This window comes from Dioscorea cayenensis, chromosome 1 (genome assembly GCF_009730915.1).
Source record: "Dioscorea cayenensis subsp. rotundata cultivar TDr96_F1 chromosome 1, TDr96_F1_v2_PseudoChromosome.rev07_lg8_w22 25.fasta, whole genome shotgun sequence".
NCBI classification, from domain to species: domain Eukaryota; kingdom Viridiplantae; phylum Streptophyta; class Magnoliopsida; order Dioscoreales; family Dioscoreaceae; genus Dioscorea; species Dioscorea cayenensis.
Window position 1 is genome coordinate 28,663,854 of NC_052471.1, and position 14,582 is coordinate 28,678,435.

The 14,582-nt window shown below is 36.2% G+C and overlaps 1 protein-coding gene and 1 long non-coding RNA gene across 3 annotated transcripts; both read left to right on the plus strand.

Annotated features, from left to right (window-relative positions):
* Positions 1-9,591: 9,591 nt before the first annotated feature.
* Positions 9,592-10,335, plus strand: LOC120258368 (secreted RxLR effector protein 161-like). Its single transcript, XM_039265742.1, has one exon. It carries the CDS (start codon positions 9,592-9,594, stop codon positions 10,333-10,335), a length of 744 nt encoding a protein of 247 aa, XP_039121676.1.
* A 396-nt stretch (positions 10,336-10,731) lies between these two features.
* LOC120279738 lies at positions 10,732-13,946 on the plus strand. Of its 2 annotated transcripts, none has more exons than XR_005542144.1 (3): positions 10,732-10,792; positions 12,677-12,750; positions 13,752-13,946. It is a non-coding gene; the product is annotated as an uncharacterized LOC120279738 (long non-coding RNA). The 2 variants fall into 2 exon arrangements; XR_005542091.1 differs by lacking the exon at positions 10,732-10,792 and adding an exon at positions 12,358-12,557.
* Positions 13,947-14,582: the final 636 nt, after the last annotated feature.

Here is a 14,582-nt window from a genome sequence, read left to right on the forward strand (position 1 = left end):
GAAGAGGTTTGTGTCGTTGATGAAGTCAAGGACCTTTCTCTTTGGTTGACTTGTTGCATAAAGGGAGCAAGTTGATAAAAAGTTGCAGGGGGCACATGGTTGCATATCCGACGCTCTTACCAGAGTTTGAAAAAAAAAAACAAAACAAAAAAACAAAAAAACAAAAAAACAAACAAAAACAAACAAAAAAATAAAAATAAAAATAAAAAAATAAATAGACGAAGGTGTGTGGCCCTAAAGTACATATTGTACAGGTGCTCACTGAAATGGTCGCATAACCACTTGGGCTAAAAAATCATCTCATTTGGTTCAAAAAAAAAAATGATGATGAACAAACAAAACAAAAAAAAAAGAAGGGGAATTGTGCATGATGAAGCAATGCTCTCGAGGCAAAAATCACCCACCATGCATGCATAGTGGATCCCATCTTTTCATGTATAGAGGGTTCTTCTATGAGTTTTCCATGCCAAGTTTAGCGTGCTCTTCTATATTTTTGTCTAACTTGGGTGTGTAAGTATACCACAATATCGTCAAGCCTTCCTATCTCTTTGGTTGGTAAATCATCGAGTTAGAAACAAAATTTTTACAGCAGATGGAGTTAAAGAAAACCTTAGAAGTTGTGATATCTATTTGTAGCTCCTGATGGACAGCAAGCCGGTGCAAAAAAAAAAATAAAATAAAATAATGAAGGCTGGTGATGGGCCACCCATTTCACACACACGTGCTATATCATAGGGAAGTAATTACAATGATGTATTCAAAACAAAAAATGTCTAAGTGTTGAACGCTAGAAGTTTCTTTGATGACGTTGCTCCAATCAAGGTATTCATCGGGTGACCAAATGATCTTTGATTGTCCTGAAATTTCTTTCAAAACGTAAAGACACATTTAGTCTTCATTCTGAACGGTTGAAATTCAATTTGAGATCTATATGATTTATGGAAGAGAGTAGGACCATGGGCTATGATCCAGGATGTCATTTCTCTACGTTCAATGTTAATCAATGTATTAATCGGACCATGCCGCAAATTTGGATCAGTCTGAATTTTTTTGTGAAGACCCCAGACCCGACAAGGTTAATATGAACAATTATGATTTGGTCTCAAGGCCACCAATTATCAAAGTAAAATCGCAAATCATACATGAAATTCATTGATGATTGTCACCACACTATATTCAAATTCTAGCTCAAGATCACACGGTCTAAAGAGCTTCAATCCTTCTGGAATTTTTTCTACACGATCAAGGTGTTCTGATCTTCAATATGAACGGTAACGATTGCATTCCAAGTTCATATGACTATCATAAAAAATCTGACAATTTGGAGGTGAAATCTGCCTAAATTCCTGCCCAGTTACCTTGTCATCAAGTCAGGCATCACCATACCAAATCATGTTCAATTTTAATGAAAATTTTTATAGTCGGTTTTAAGGTCCTTGTATTTAATATGAATGGTGGAGATTGGATTTTGAGCTCATGTGATCAACATAAAATTTTGAGTTCCAAGATCTTGTCTGTTTGGTTCCATGTTCGCCCATGGTGCTATCAAGTTGATAAACGGCTTATAAAAACATTCCAGATTTGGCTGAAAATGTTTATAAATACAAGGCCTTCATTCAAAAAAAAAAAAACAGAGAAAAGAAAAAAGATGGCGAAGATCATATGCGAAGCTTGAGATTCCATAAAGAAAGTCCAACATATTTATTGCTAAGAAGAAGACTACAACGACATGGAATTCCATTCCATTTATTGGATTAAGCTAACAACGATGTAAAGTAGCTAATATCTAAAAAAAATCAATCAAGAAAGAAAGATAAATTAAACTAAAGTTGTGATTTCAATTTCTCAAAGTTGGAGAGAAGTTCTTCAAGTGATGATGATGAGTGTGAATCGTCACCCCCTCTGAGTGCTTCAAGTTTCTCTAAGACAATAGCCAAGGATTTGTCTACTTCTTCTATTGGAGCAATGGACTTTAATAAGTCCAAACTCGAGTTGATGAGGTATATGTCTTCTTCTTCTTGAGCCTTCAACTTCTCTCTTTGGGCTTCCAACTCTTGTAGCTTCTTTTGCGTTTGTGGGAGCCTGATTTTGTCCTCGTCAATGCTTTGGGTCATCACCATAATCCCTGATTTTCTTTCTTTAATGTTTTTTGCGCTCCTCATCAATTGCTCCTTCTCTTTCATGTTGGAACCTTTTTCATTGTGCTTCATGTCTTGAATACGCTTTGCAATGTCAAGTACTTCATATACCTTGTCTCTTGTGGCCAAAATATCCACCCCGAATAGCATCATAGTTCTATGAAGTTTGGTGATCTCTTCCTTTAAGGCTTCATGTTCATGAGGTTGTGATGATTTCACCTTGTGAATGAACTTATTCACCCAAAAGGTTTGTAAGATATGATTTTTGTCACTAGATCGAGGATGAGATGAGTTCATGGATGTAGTTCTTGTGGTCAAGTCCTCCTCAAGTTTTGGAGAATCTTTTGGAGGAGGGTTATCATCGACGGAAGTGGTTTTTGAAGTTGAGTTTTCTGGAACGGGTTGAACATAAGGGATAGCTTCTTCTTGAGAGCTCTCCACTAGAGGATCGACATCAAGGAATGGTGTGTAGTTATCATCATCATGTGCAAAGTCCGAGTAGAGAGAATCATGCTCAAAAGGAATTGCCTTTGAAGAAGAAGCCTTATGAGAACCTAAAATAGAGGAGTGCACTCTATTTTAAAAAGAAGTCATCATCAAATAAATAAATGAATAAATAAGTAAATACAAACTTGTAGGTTTAAGCTCGGGTTTTGGGATGTTGACTTATTCTTCCTCACTCCTATTCGGATCAGGAACTAAAAAAGGGGGGAGGGAATAAATGAATAAGCAAATGAGTAATATAAAAAGAAGGGGAATATATATATAATGGATAACATATTTAGCTTAAATTATTTTAATGCATTATTAATGAATAACATATTTATTTATTATTTAACTTAATTTTTTGAGTTGAATTTAATTAGTTTAAAATATTAAGAGATGGAGATGGATGAGAAAAGGAGAGAGAGGGATGAGATGGTGGGATGGTGGCGTCCCACCAAATTGGTGGGGACGCCACTCATCCCATTTTCAGGGATGGGGGACATCCCCATCCCTTCATCCGGAAACCAAACACGGTAGTGTTTGGCACCCCGGACATCCCTATGTCCGGTACCAAACACTACCCGTGTTTGGTTTCCCGGATAATGGATGGGATGTCCCCCATCCCTGAAAATGGGATGAGTGGCGTCCCACCAATTTGGTGGGACGCCACTCATCCCACCATCTCATCCCTTTCTCTCTCTCCTTCTCTCATCCATTTCCATCTCTCTAAATATTTTAAACTAATTAACTTCAACTAAAAAATTAAGTTAAATAATAAATAAATATGTTATTCATTAATAATCCATTAAAATAATTTAAACTAAATAAATAAAATATATTTTTATTAATTATATGTTATTTAAATACTTCCTAAAATATTTAAATTTAAATAAATTAAAAATATCATCCATTAATTAAATTAAATTAAACAATTCAAAAATATTTTTTAATGATAATTTGAAAGTACATTCTTAGTTTTTAACCTTTAGGTTATTCATAATAGTTTCCGATTATTCGCTGCAGTTTCTAGTTATTCATAATAGTTTCCGTTTATTATGTTATTAATTAATAATCCATTAAAAATATTTCATGCTAAATAAATAAAAAATTTATCTATTAATATCCGTTATTTAAATCAAATACATACTTAAAAATGGATATCCAAATATTTACATATCCTTATCCCTCTAACCAAACACCAAACAATCTTTATCCTTACTATTAAATCCCTCCAACCAAACACTTAAACATGGATATTCCCATCCATGGATATTTCATCCATGGATATCTCCCATCTATGGAATATTGATGTAAGTGGTTGTAAAGTAAATTGCTTTACATGTAAAAGTGTGTTTGGATTTATGTAAAACACCATTTACATGTGAAAACAAATGCAACAACCTTGACTTTTGCTGCAGCCAAATTGGCTGTAAGTGAAAATGTAGTAAAACTAAAGGTTTACAATCACCACCTAAGAGCAACCTTACCACCTGCAAAGAACCACCTTAGAGTAACCTCACCACCAGCAAACAACCACTATTAGGCATCAGCTCATTAGATCTCCACCTTTAACCTCATCTTCTAACCTTCTCAACAAGTAACGCAACTCGACTGAGTCAGCGTAATCGAGTGAACCGAGTTGCTCTCGGATCTCTATGACTCGGAAAAGGATAGTGTGGTTGTCTGCGAGGGAATCGCCGGCGATGACACGGACAACCTTGCGAACGAGGGCGTTGGCCTCCTAGGTCAGGAACGGAGGGGAACAACGAGTCTCAATGAGGAGTTCAACGAGTGAGGTGAGTTCACTAATGAGATCTGGATTGAGGAGAGATGAGATAGAGTCGTGACCATTGGTGAAGAGGGGGAGGCGAGGAGGAGCTCAAGGACGTCGGTGAACTAGCGGACCCAGGAAGACATGGTCTAGGATTCAGGAGAAGAAGGGTCACAGAAGAAGGAGAGATGGGGAGGGTGGCGAGAGCCGGAAGAGGAGAAGAAGGCAGGGCAGTGGAGAGCTGGTCGTAGAAGATGAAGGAGAATATTTTCGTTTAATGATATTATATTTTGATTTAAATATTACTGATATTATATTTTGATATAAATATTTTGTTTATATTAAATATGTTTATATTCGGATAATGCTAATTTTTTTAAAATATAAATGTTAAATATGTTTATATTAAATAAATAAAGTACTAAGTTAATTAACTATTTTGGCTTAAATTAATTTGTATAACATATATTAAATAATTAATAATAAAAACTAGTGGAGATAATTTCACCATACTACTTACATAGTTAATTAAATTAATGCTAATTTTTTTAAAAAATAAATATTAAATATGTTTATATTAAATAAATAATGTATTAAGTTAATTAACTATTTTGACTTAAATTAACGTGTATGAAAAATATTAAATAATTAGTAATAAAACTAATGGAGGTAATCTCACCATACTACTTACATGGTGACCATACCCTTCAACTTATATCAAACCAAACAGATAAAACGTAAATACAGTATTTTTACTTACATCAAACCAAACAACAATGATGTAAGTTGAAATACAGCATTTTCACTTACACTGTAAGTTCACTTACATGTAATTTGATTTATTACTAACCAAACATCCCCATAGAGAAAGTGGATGTATGTAGTAAATATCACCATTCTTATAGTAATACACTTTCCTTCTCACACAGTACCATTTTTGGGCTTTAGAGGCAGTTAAATAGAGGGGTTTTAAAAAACCACATCTATAATAAAATAGAATAATTTTTCATGTTTTTAAGAGACGGTTTAGTTAAACCCCTCTACATTAATTTTATTTTAAAAAATAATTAAAAAACCTCTCTCTCTCTCTCTCTCTCTCTCTCTCTCTCTCTCTCTCTCTCTCTCTCTCGATCGATCGAAACCCGGCTTTCTTATCACCCACTTCTACACTCGTTGCTCCGCCGAGGAGGTCTCTTCTTTCTTCTCCTCCTCCTTCTTCTTACTCTTCTCTCAATTCACCATCCATTGATTGTCTTGGATTATCCTTTGATGTAGGTTCTCGCTCCTGGTTTTTCCCCAATCGGCTTCTTCTCTCCCGTTGAGTAGGTTTTCTGGTTATTTAATTCAATGCTTGCAAGTTGTCTCTGATAGAATTAATCTTGTTAGTGCATATATGACCCTATGTCATTTATATTTTATATTTAGATATTATTGCATTTATGCATTTATGTTTGCAGTTATAACCCTTAGTATTTCAAAAATTGCATTTGCATTTAGAATTATGTTTAGATAAGCTTCTTAGTTTAAATTTGTTTAGTTTCTTGGTGGAGAAAAAATGTAGTTTGAATTCAGTTATTATTATCAATATAAAAGATAAAAAGATGGGGAGTTTTGGTTGACCGCGTCAAAATTATTTCATCGTGTTCTTTGTGTGATTTTTTTCTCTGATTTTCCTAACATTTGGTACCAGAGCAAGGTTCGGATTAGACACCAAAGATCATGTCAGGTTCATCATCAAAAAGTGAAACAACCATCGGTACGACATCATTGAAAGCTCCAACAAGAGACGGGACGGTGACCCTCCAGTATCCGTTGCTCACGAAGAGCAATTACTCGGCGTGGGAACTCAAGATGAAGGTGTACATGCATGCGCAAGGCGTGTGGGATGCTATTGAGCCTATTGATCAGAAGGAAGAGATAGAGACGCAGAAAATTCAGATGGCCCTTGCTGCCATCTATCAGGGTATTAGCGAGGAGACGCTCCTTGTATTGGCTGAGAAGAAGACGGCCAAGGAGGCATGGGAGATGTTGAAGACAATGCACATGGGCGCCGAGCGCGTCAAGGAGGCAAAGATCCAGACTCTGAGAAGCGAGTTTGAAGGTCTACGTATGCGTGAAGCGGAGACGGTTGATGACTTTGCCATAAAGTTGACCACAATAGTCAACAAAATTCGTGCATTGGGAGACAAGGTGGAGGAGGCTTATGTTGTCAAGAAGCTCCTTCGTGCTGTCCCTTCCAAGTTTATTCAGATTGCATCGACAATTGAGCAGTTCAGCAATCTCCAAACAATGACCGTGGAGGAGGTCATCGGGTCACTCAAAGTTCATGAAGAGCGATTGCGGGGTTACGAGGATGAGAAAGAAGAACACATCCTATTGACAAAGGCCGAATGGAAGGCAAGAGAAGAAGGTGAAGGTACATCGAACTCGTTGAAAGGACGAGGAGGAAGCAACTGGCGTGGCCGTGGCTATGGCCGTAGTCGTGGACATGGCCGTAATGATGGAGGCCACGGGACTGACAACAATCATCAAGAGAAGAAGTTCGACAAGTCAAAGGTGAAGTGTTACAATTGTAACTATTTTGGACACTTTGCCTATGAATGTCGTTCTAAGAAGAAGGATGAGAGGGCCCTTATTGCAGATGAGCAAGAAGATGATGAACCAGCATTGCTTATGGTCGAGGCATGTGAGCTCTTGCAATCTGTTAAAGAGACAACTGAAGAGGTAAAGCTTAATGAACAGAAGATGAAGCTAACTTTGGGGAGTGATGAGAAGTATGAGAGTGATGTATGGTATTTGGACACTGGGGCGAGCAATCACATGATCGGGTGTATAGATAAATTCAACGAGCTTGATGGAACTGTGAAAGGCACAGTGAAGTTTGGAGATGGAACAATTGTTGACATATGTGGCCGTGGATCAGTTCTGTTTAAATGCCAAAACGGTGAGCATAGGGTATTGACTAATGTGTACTACATTCCAAGGCTTAAGAGTAACATTGTGAGCTTGGGACAACTGGATGAGCATGGCTGCAAAACAATCATGGAAAATGGATACATGTGTATTTATGACATGCAAAGAAAGTTACTGGCGAAAGTAAGGAGGTCAAGAAATAGGTTGTACATACTTAACCTCAACCTAGCCCAGCCGGTGTGCATGTTGGCAAGCTACAAAGAAGATGCATGGGTCTGGCATGCATGATATGGGCACCTAAACTTCCAAGCATTGAGAAGTCTGGCACACAAGAAGATGGTGGAAGGTCTGCCAGTTCTGGAACATGTAGACCAACTTTGTGATGGTTGCATGGTGGGTAAACAACGGCGTACTCCATTCCCTCATGACTCAAATTATCGTGCAGAGAAACCACTGCAACTTGTTCATGGTGATTTGTGTGGACCAATTACACCGACAACCCCTAGAGGTAATAAATTCTTTTTATTGGTTGTTGATGATTTCAGCAGATACATATGGATAGTGATGCTCAAGACTAAAGATGAAGCTTTGAGTGCTTTTAAGAAAATCAAAGTGAGTGCTGAGATGGAGGTAGGTCACAAGATGAAGGCCTTGCGAACTGATAGAGGAGGAGAGTTTATGTCCAAGGAGTTCAGTCAATATTGCGAAGACTTTGGGGTAAAACGGTTTCTCACTGCACCATATTCTCCACAGCAAAATGGTGTTGTTGAGCGGAGAAACCAAACCATTATGGCAATGGCAAGGAGTTTGCTGAAGAGCAAGAATGTGCCGGGAACATTCTGGGGAGAAGCAGTGGCGACAGCGGTGTACCTTCTTAATCATGGCCCAATAAGAGTGTAGTCGGGAAGACACCATATGAAGCTTGGTATCAGAAGAAACCAAAGGTGCAACATCTACGTACCTTTGGGTGTGTGGCACACATTAAAACAGTGAACACACACCTCAAGAAGTTAGAATATTGAAGTACTCCCATGGTATTTCTTGGCTATGAACATGGGTCCAAGGGCTATCGAGTTTATGATCCTAAGACAAAAAAGTTGCACATCAGCCGAGATGTGTTTTTCAATGAGGAGAAGCAATGGGATTGGGAGTCATGTCTTGGGCATGACACCACTTTGTCTAATCAAGGTAACACATTTACAGTAATGCATAAAACTGACCATGTTGTAGGAGAAGATGAGAGCCATGGACTGGATATTCCAGTGTCACCCACAACGGGCGCAACACCCACCTCGACCACAACGATCTCATCGAGTGCCCTTTCATCATCTTCTATGGAGGGGCCAAGTCATTTTTGGTCTCTCCAGGAGGTGTAGGGTATTTACCGGGTTAGAAGGAGTCGCGCTTTGTGGAGCATGAGTTGCCACATCCGAGGTGGAGCCAGAATATGTTGGACTATGCTTGCTAGGTGAGGAAGAGCCAATGAGCTTTGAAGAAGCCCAGAAAGAAGAAAGTTGGAGGTGTGCAATGCAAGAGGAGTTGAAAGCTAATGAAGATAATGACACATGGGAGCTAGTAAACTTGCCAAGTGGGTACAAACCCATTGGATTGAAGTGGGTGTACAAAGTGAAGAAGGATTCACAAGGTGCAATAGTGAAACATAAAGCTCGTCTTGTAGCAAAGGGGTATGTGCAAAAACAGGGAGTGGACTTTGATGAAGTTTTTGCACCTGTTGCGAGGCTTGAGACAGTGAGATTGCTCATTGCCATGGCTGCTCAAGATGGTTGGGAGGTGCATCAAATGGATGTTAAATCGGCATTCCTCAATGGGGAGCTTAGCGAGGAAGTATACGTGTTACAACCGCCTGGTTTTGTTAAGAGGAACCATGAGTATAAGGTGCTGAAATTAAGGAAGGCACTTTATGGACTTCGACAGGCCCCTAGGGCATGGAATTCCAAGCTTGATAAGAGTCTTTTGTAACTTGGGTTTGAAAGATGTCCACTTGAGCATGCCGTGTACAAAAGAAGCCTAGGCGAGTCAAGTTTGTTGGTTGGAGTGTATGTCGATGACTTGATCATTACAAGTTCCAGTACTGCTGACATCACAAAATTCAAGACACAAATGAAGAAATTATTCAATATGAGTGACCTAGATATATTGAGTTACTATTTGGGGATAGAAGTTCAGCAAACATCTCAAGGAATAACACTGTGTCAATCAGCCTATGCAGCCAAGATACTAGAAAAGTGTGGCATGAGTGGGTGTAACCTAACCCAAACTCCCATGGAATCCAGGTTGAAGCTGAGCAAACTGAGTACAAATCCACCAGTTGATGCTACTCTATATAGGAGCATTGTTGGAAGTTTGAGGTATCTTGTTAATACAAGGCCGGACATAGCATATGTGGTCGGGATTGTAAGTCGATTCATGGAAGGTCCTACCACTCAACATATGGCTGCTGTGAAGCATATACTCAGGTATGTGAGTGGTACATTGAATTTTGGATGCCACTATAGAAAGATAAAGGATGAGAAACCGCAACTAGTTGGGTATAGTGATAGTGACTTAGCTGGCGATGTTGATGATCGCAAGAGTACTACTGGAGTTGTCTACTTTCTTGGTCCAAATCTAATCACTTGGATGTCACAAAAGCAGAAAGTAGTGGCACTATCATCTTGCGAGGCGGAGTATATTGCTGCAACAACGGCTGCATGTCAAGGTATATGGCTAAATCGTTTATTAGCTTATTTGATGAAGCAAGAGTTGAGCTCGGTGGTTCTTAAGGTGGACAACAAATCTGCAATTTCCCTTTGCAAGAATCCTGTCCATCATGATAGGAGCAAGCACATTGACACACGATACCATTTCATTCGGGAATGTATCGAGAGTAGCAAGATAGCAGTAAAGTATGTGAATTCAGATGACCAGCTCGCTGACATGCTGACCAAGTCGCTTGGGAGTGTCAAATTCTTGGAGATGCGCCAGAAGATTGGGTTGCGAGATCTGAAGAAAAATCAACAAGATTAAGGGAGTGAATGATAGAATTAATCTTGTTAGTTCATATATGACCCTATGTTATTTATATTTTATATTTAGATATTATTGCATTTATGCATTTATGTTTGCAGTTATAACCCTTAGTATTTCAAAAATTGCATTTGCATTTAGAATTATGTTTAGATAAGCTTCTTAGTTTAAATTTGTTTAGTTTCTTGGTGGAGAAGAAATGTAGTTTGAATTCAGTTATTATTATCAATATAAAAGATAAAAAGATGGGGAGTTTTGGTTGACCGCGTCAAAATTATCTCATCGTGTTCTTTGTGTGATTTTTTCTCTGATTTTCCTAACAGTCTCTTTGCTTATTTTGGTTTAGGTTTGATTAGTTGGTGGTGGTGAGATTATTGCATGGAGATGTGTTTTTGTGAAGGCATCTAGTTTATTGGAGTCTGGATATGGTGTTGAGGATGCATTTGTGGTGGCTCAGGTATGTTTTTGCTTCAATTATGTTCTTTTTGTGAGGAAAATGGTGGTGATCGTGATTTTATTTGTTGGTGTAGATTAGCTTGACATAGGTGTTTCTGATTTATGAGAAATAGTGAGGCAAGTTTGATATTCGTTGATGATTTTGATCGATGTAATATTTTAAGGTTATTTATTCATTTTATTGGTCAACATTTTGACGTATTTAGACAAATCCATACACAGAGAGTTGAACAATAAATTTTTGCCGCAATTTAGAAAACAGATAGTCAAAAGCTTGTTTTGATTAAATAAATATTAGGAAACATTTCATTGAAGTAAGAGGTCAGCAGTGAAACTCTTTATATTAAGAGTATGAACTCTGGAATTCCTCCTGAGGAGAATTCCCCAAAACAAATTGCTTAACATGGCATGGTATGAACTCATTTGAAACTAAAATATAAAAAAGAAAGAAAAGAAAAAGTCATCTGAAACTATTGACTAATTTTCATTCAACAATTGCTGCTTAATAACACTTCAGATGTCATTTGGTTTTGGTCCTTGTTGAAGAAAATGGTAGTCATGCCAAATCTTGGTTTGTGAAAACACCGGTCAGCATCAATGACTTTGAGTTGTGATTGTTAAAGCATGCAACAGAGCTCTCTCAGCAGCATCTCAGCAGCAATAGATTCCATGCCTAGCTATATTAGATACTCCACTGACTTTCTATTTAATTATAAGATCAATAATATTGCTGTCATTCATGCACTAAATCAAATTTTGTTTGTTTCTTTCTTTATTTGTGATTGATTTCAATTTGACAAATTGAATGCTAATGGTGTTATTTTTGTGTTCATATGTATATATGTATGTACACCCCTACAATATTGCAATTATACTGATTGTCTCATAAATTTTATCGGACATATATATGTGTCATAGAAAACTCGCACTACAATATGTGTGTGTATATCTATATTTATGACAAATATATATGGTGCAGTGCATATAAAGATGAATTTTATTTGGATGAATATCAGTGTGATTATCTTAAATTAAAAAAAAATTATCATTAAGGAGATCTAGTTTAGATCATCTTTATTTATGTCAAGAGCTAACTACTATTGTTATTATGGGTTTATGTATATAGCTAGAGTTTAATAAAGAGAGTATTTATTGCAAACAGCTTAGCTAATTATGCTCGTTCAAACCCGGCTATGTCTTTTGTTTCATAGTGGTCTTGAGTTGCCTAATTTGCTCTTGGAGTTAATTGATGAGTGTGGCCTTGGGTTTTAGACTTTGTTGTCTCTTTTCCTTCAGTTTTGCATGTTAAACCTTTATCTTCAGTTGTTGCAACTGTTTTATCCAATAAGTAAATAAATAAATAAAAATAAAGAGAGTATTTATGTAAGACTTAGGCAGCCTTTTCTATATTAGGAAATTGCTACTATTGGTATTTCTCTTCTTTTAAAAGGTTTATAAAATGGGCCAAGTTGATCAATAAATGAAGTTCATATGTTTTATATTATTTTTTTGTTGTGATTTTCATCATTATTTTTCAGCTTTCTTTTTACAATATTCTGCCTAAAGCTTGTGTTTATTCATCCTGCAGTTCATTATTATCTAAGCCTGGTTGAATCTTTTTTTCTAGTTGTAATTTTAATGTTTGTAGTGGTGACTGTTTTCAAAATTCGGTCATCTTTGCAAACAAGTCTTTTGTACCTTGACGAGATCCTTGAAAGGAACATTGGCATGCTAGTCGAGGCATCTGTGAACTATTGCCAAGAAAGGTTTAGAAATAATAGGAATTTGATGAACTTGCCCTATTTTTCTTCACTCTTTTGAGTTCCAAGTGTATATCTGAATTTTGATAATTATCATGCAGAGCTTATTTTTTTTTTTTCTACAGATTACTTGAGGATCTCAAATGAAGATTTTGTTTAAAGGATTCAAATTGGGAATGAATCTTGGAATCTTGCAGCAGTAAAGTTCTGGTTTAACCATCACCATTTTTTTCGGTTTTCCCCCAGCATTAAATATGTTGCAGTTCATATTTCTAGTCATTCAAAGAAATCATATTCATTTTGGAGATTCATATTTCTAGTCATTCAAGGGAATTGTGTTCATTTTGGAGATTCTATCTATGTTGACCCTGATGAGCTAATTATTGTCCAGGATTTGGACAATGCTTCATTTATTTTTGATAGAAATTGAGTTAGAGAATGAGATTACTAGACCTTGCTTTCTCAGTCATTAGAGACAAGAATATGAATTAACAAATTCACATAGAATGGACAAAGTGTGATGATTCATTTGGAGAAGAAAACAAAATGATGTCTGATACTTCCATTGGATGATAAACTCAAGGTAGGTAGTAGTTCCAAGAACATGATTTCTTGTTGGAATAAAAGCATGACAAACTCATCAATCTTTTTGGTAAATCTTCTGTAAGTTTTATCTGACAGATAGATAATTTTGAAGAGTAACATGGGGACAATCAAAACATGTACAAATCCAAATAAAAAAAGTCCACGAATGGAGAAGAAACAGTAATTTAATTGGACTCATTCTTATGAAATTATTTCATTGACAGTACAAATTTTGGACTACATCTTGCTTGTCTTTCACAGTACAAATTTTCTTGTAGCTTTTACTCCATATTTATTCTCTACTAATTGATGGAGATCCCTAGTTTTACCGCTGAATTTTATGATCCCTAGCTTAAGTTTTTCTTATCTTTTCCTCAGATTCTATGTGAATGGAGATGGGGATGGAGACTGATAATTTTGACATATTCATTCATTTAGGTTCTATGTTTTTAAGATTTCGCGGTCCTTTTTCATTGCATATATAACTGTTAAATTGAAATTTCTTTGTGTCAGATATGATCAAATGATTCAAATTCAATGAATATGCTTGTGTCTGATGCTTTGTGATCTTCATCATTCTTTGGAACAATAACAAAAGTATTTCTTTTGTTGCAGATACGTGAAATTTTTGGCTCCGATTAACGGTCCGATGAGTTGAAGAAAAGGAAAATTGGAGAATTGGCATGCTGGTTTTATGTAAGTCATGTGCTCGGTGTCGAAGTTTCTTGTAATTGAGAGGATGAAAAAATGGCATCTCTTTTGGATAATTCTATTCTTTTTTGTTATTGTTTCCAAGTGTTGATGTTTAGAATTAGGCTGTAATCAAACCTTTTAAGAGTTGATGTTGTGTATATACATGAATGAATTGAAAATGTTTGCAAACTCTAGGAATTTGTATTCCTTTCTGTTTGCATTAAAAAGAGTTTGTTTTCATTTATCAAGAATTCAGAGTTGAAAGCCAGTGAGTCGAATCACTAGTTTATTTTGTACTTAATTTATGTGTATTTCACTATTTTTACTTTGTAAAATAAAAATAAAATTTGAGTTTTTAATTGATTAAAAGCGGGATTTTAATTGATTAAATAATATATATTTAATTAAATACTAATTATTATGCATATTTTTTAGGGGATTATAACCACCTCTAAAAAAATAATCAGAATTTTAAAATTTTAATTATAGAGACAATTATAACTGTCTCTAAACGTAAGAATGTAGTTAATAGTTATTAATTGTAGAAATGGTTATAACCGTATTTAAAAACCATTCCTTAACTATTAAGTTACTCTAACGGACGGTGAATTATTCATCGCTAAAGCTATAAAGGCGATTTTAACCGTTTCTATAGGTTTTGAAAACCGCCTCTAAAACTCTTTTTTTTTTTTAAGTATAATGTCACAATGCAATTTTAGTGTGCATTACACTTGTCATCTTCACAACCATATC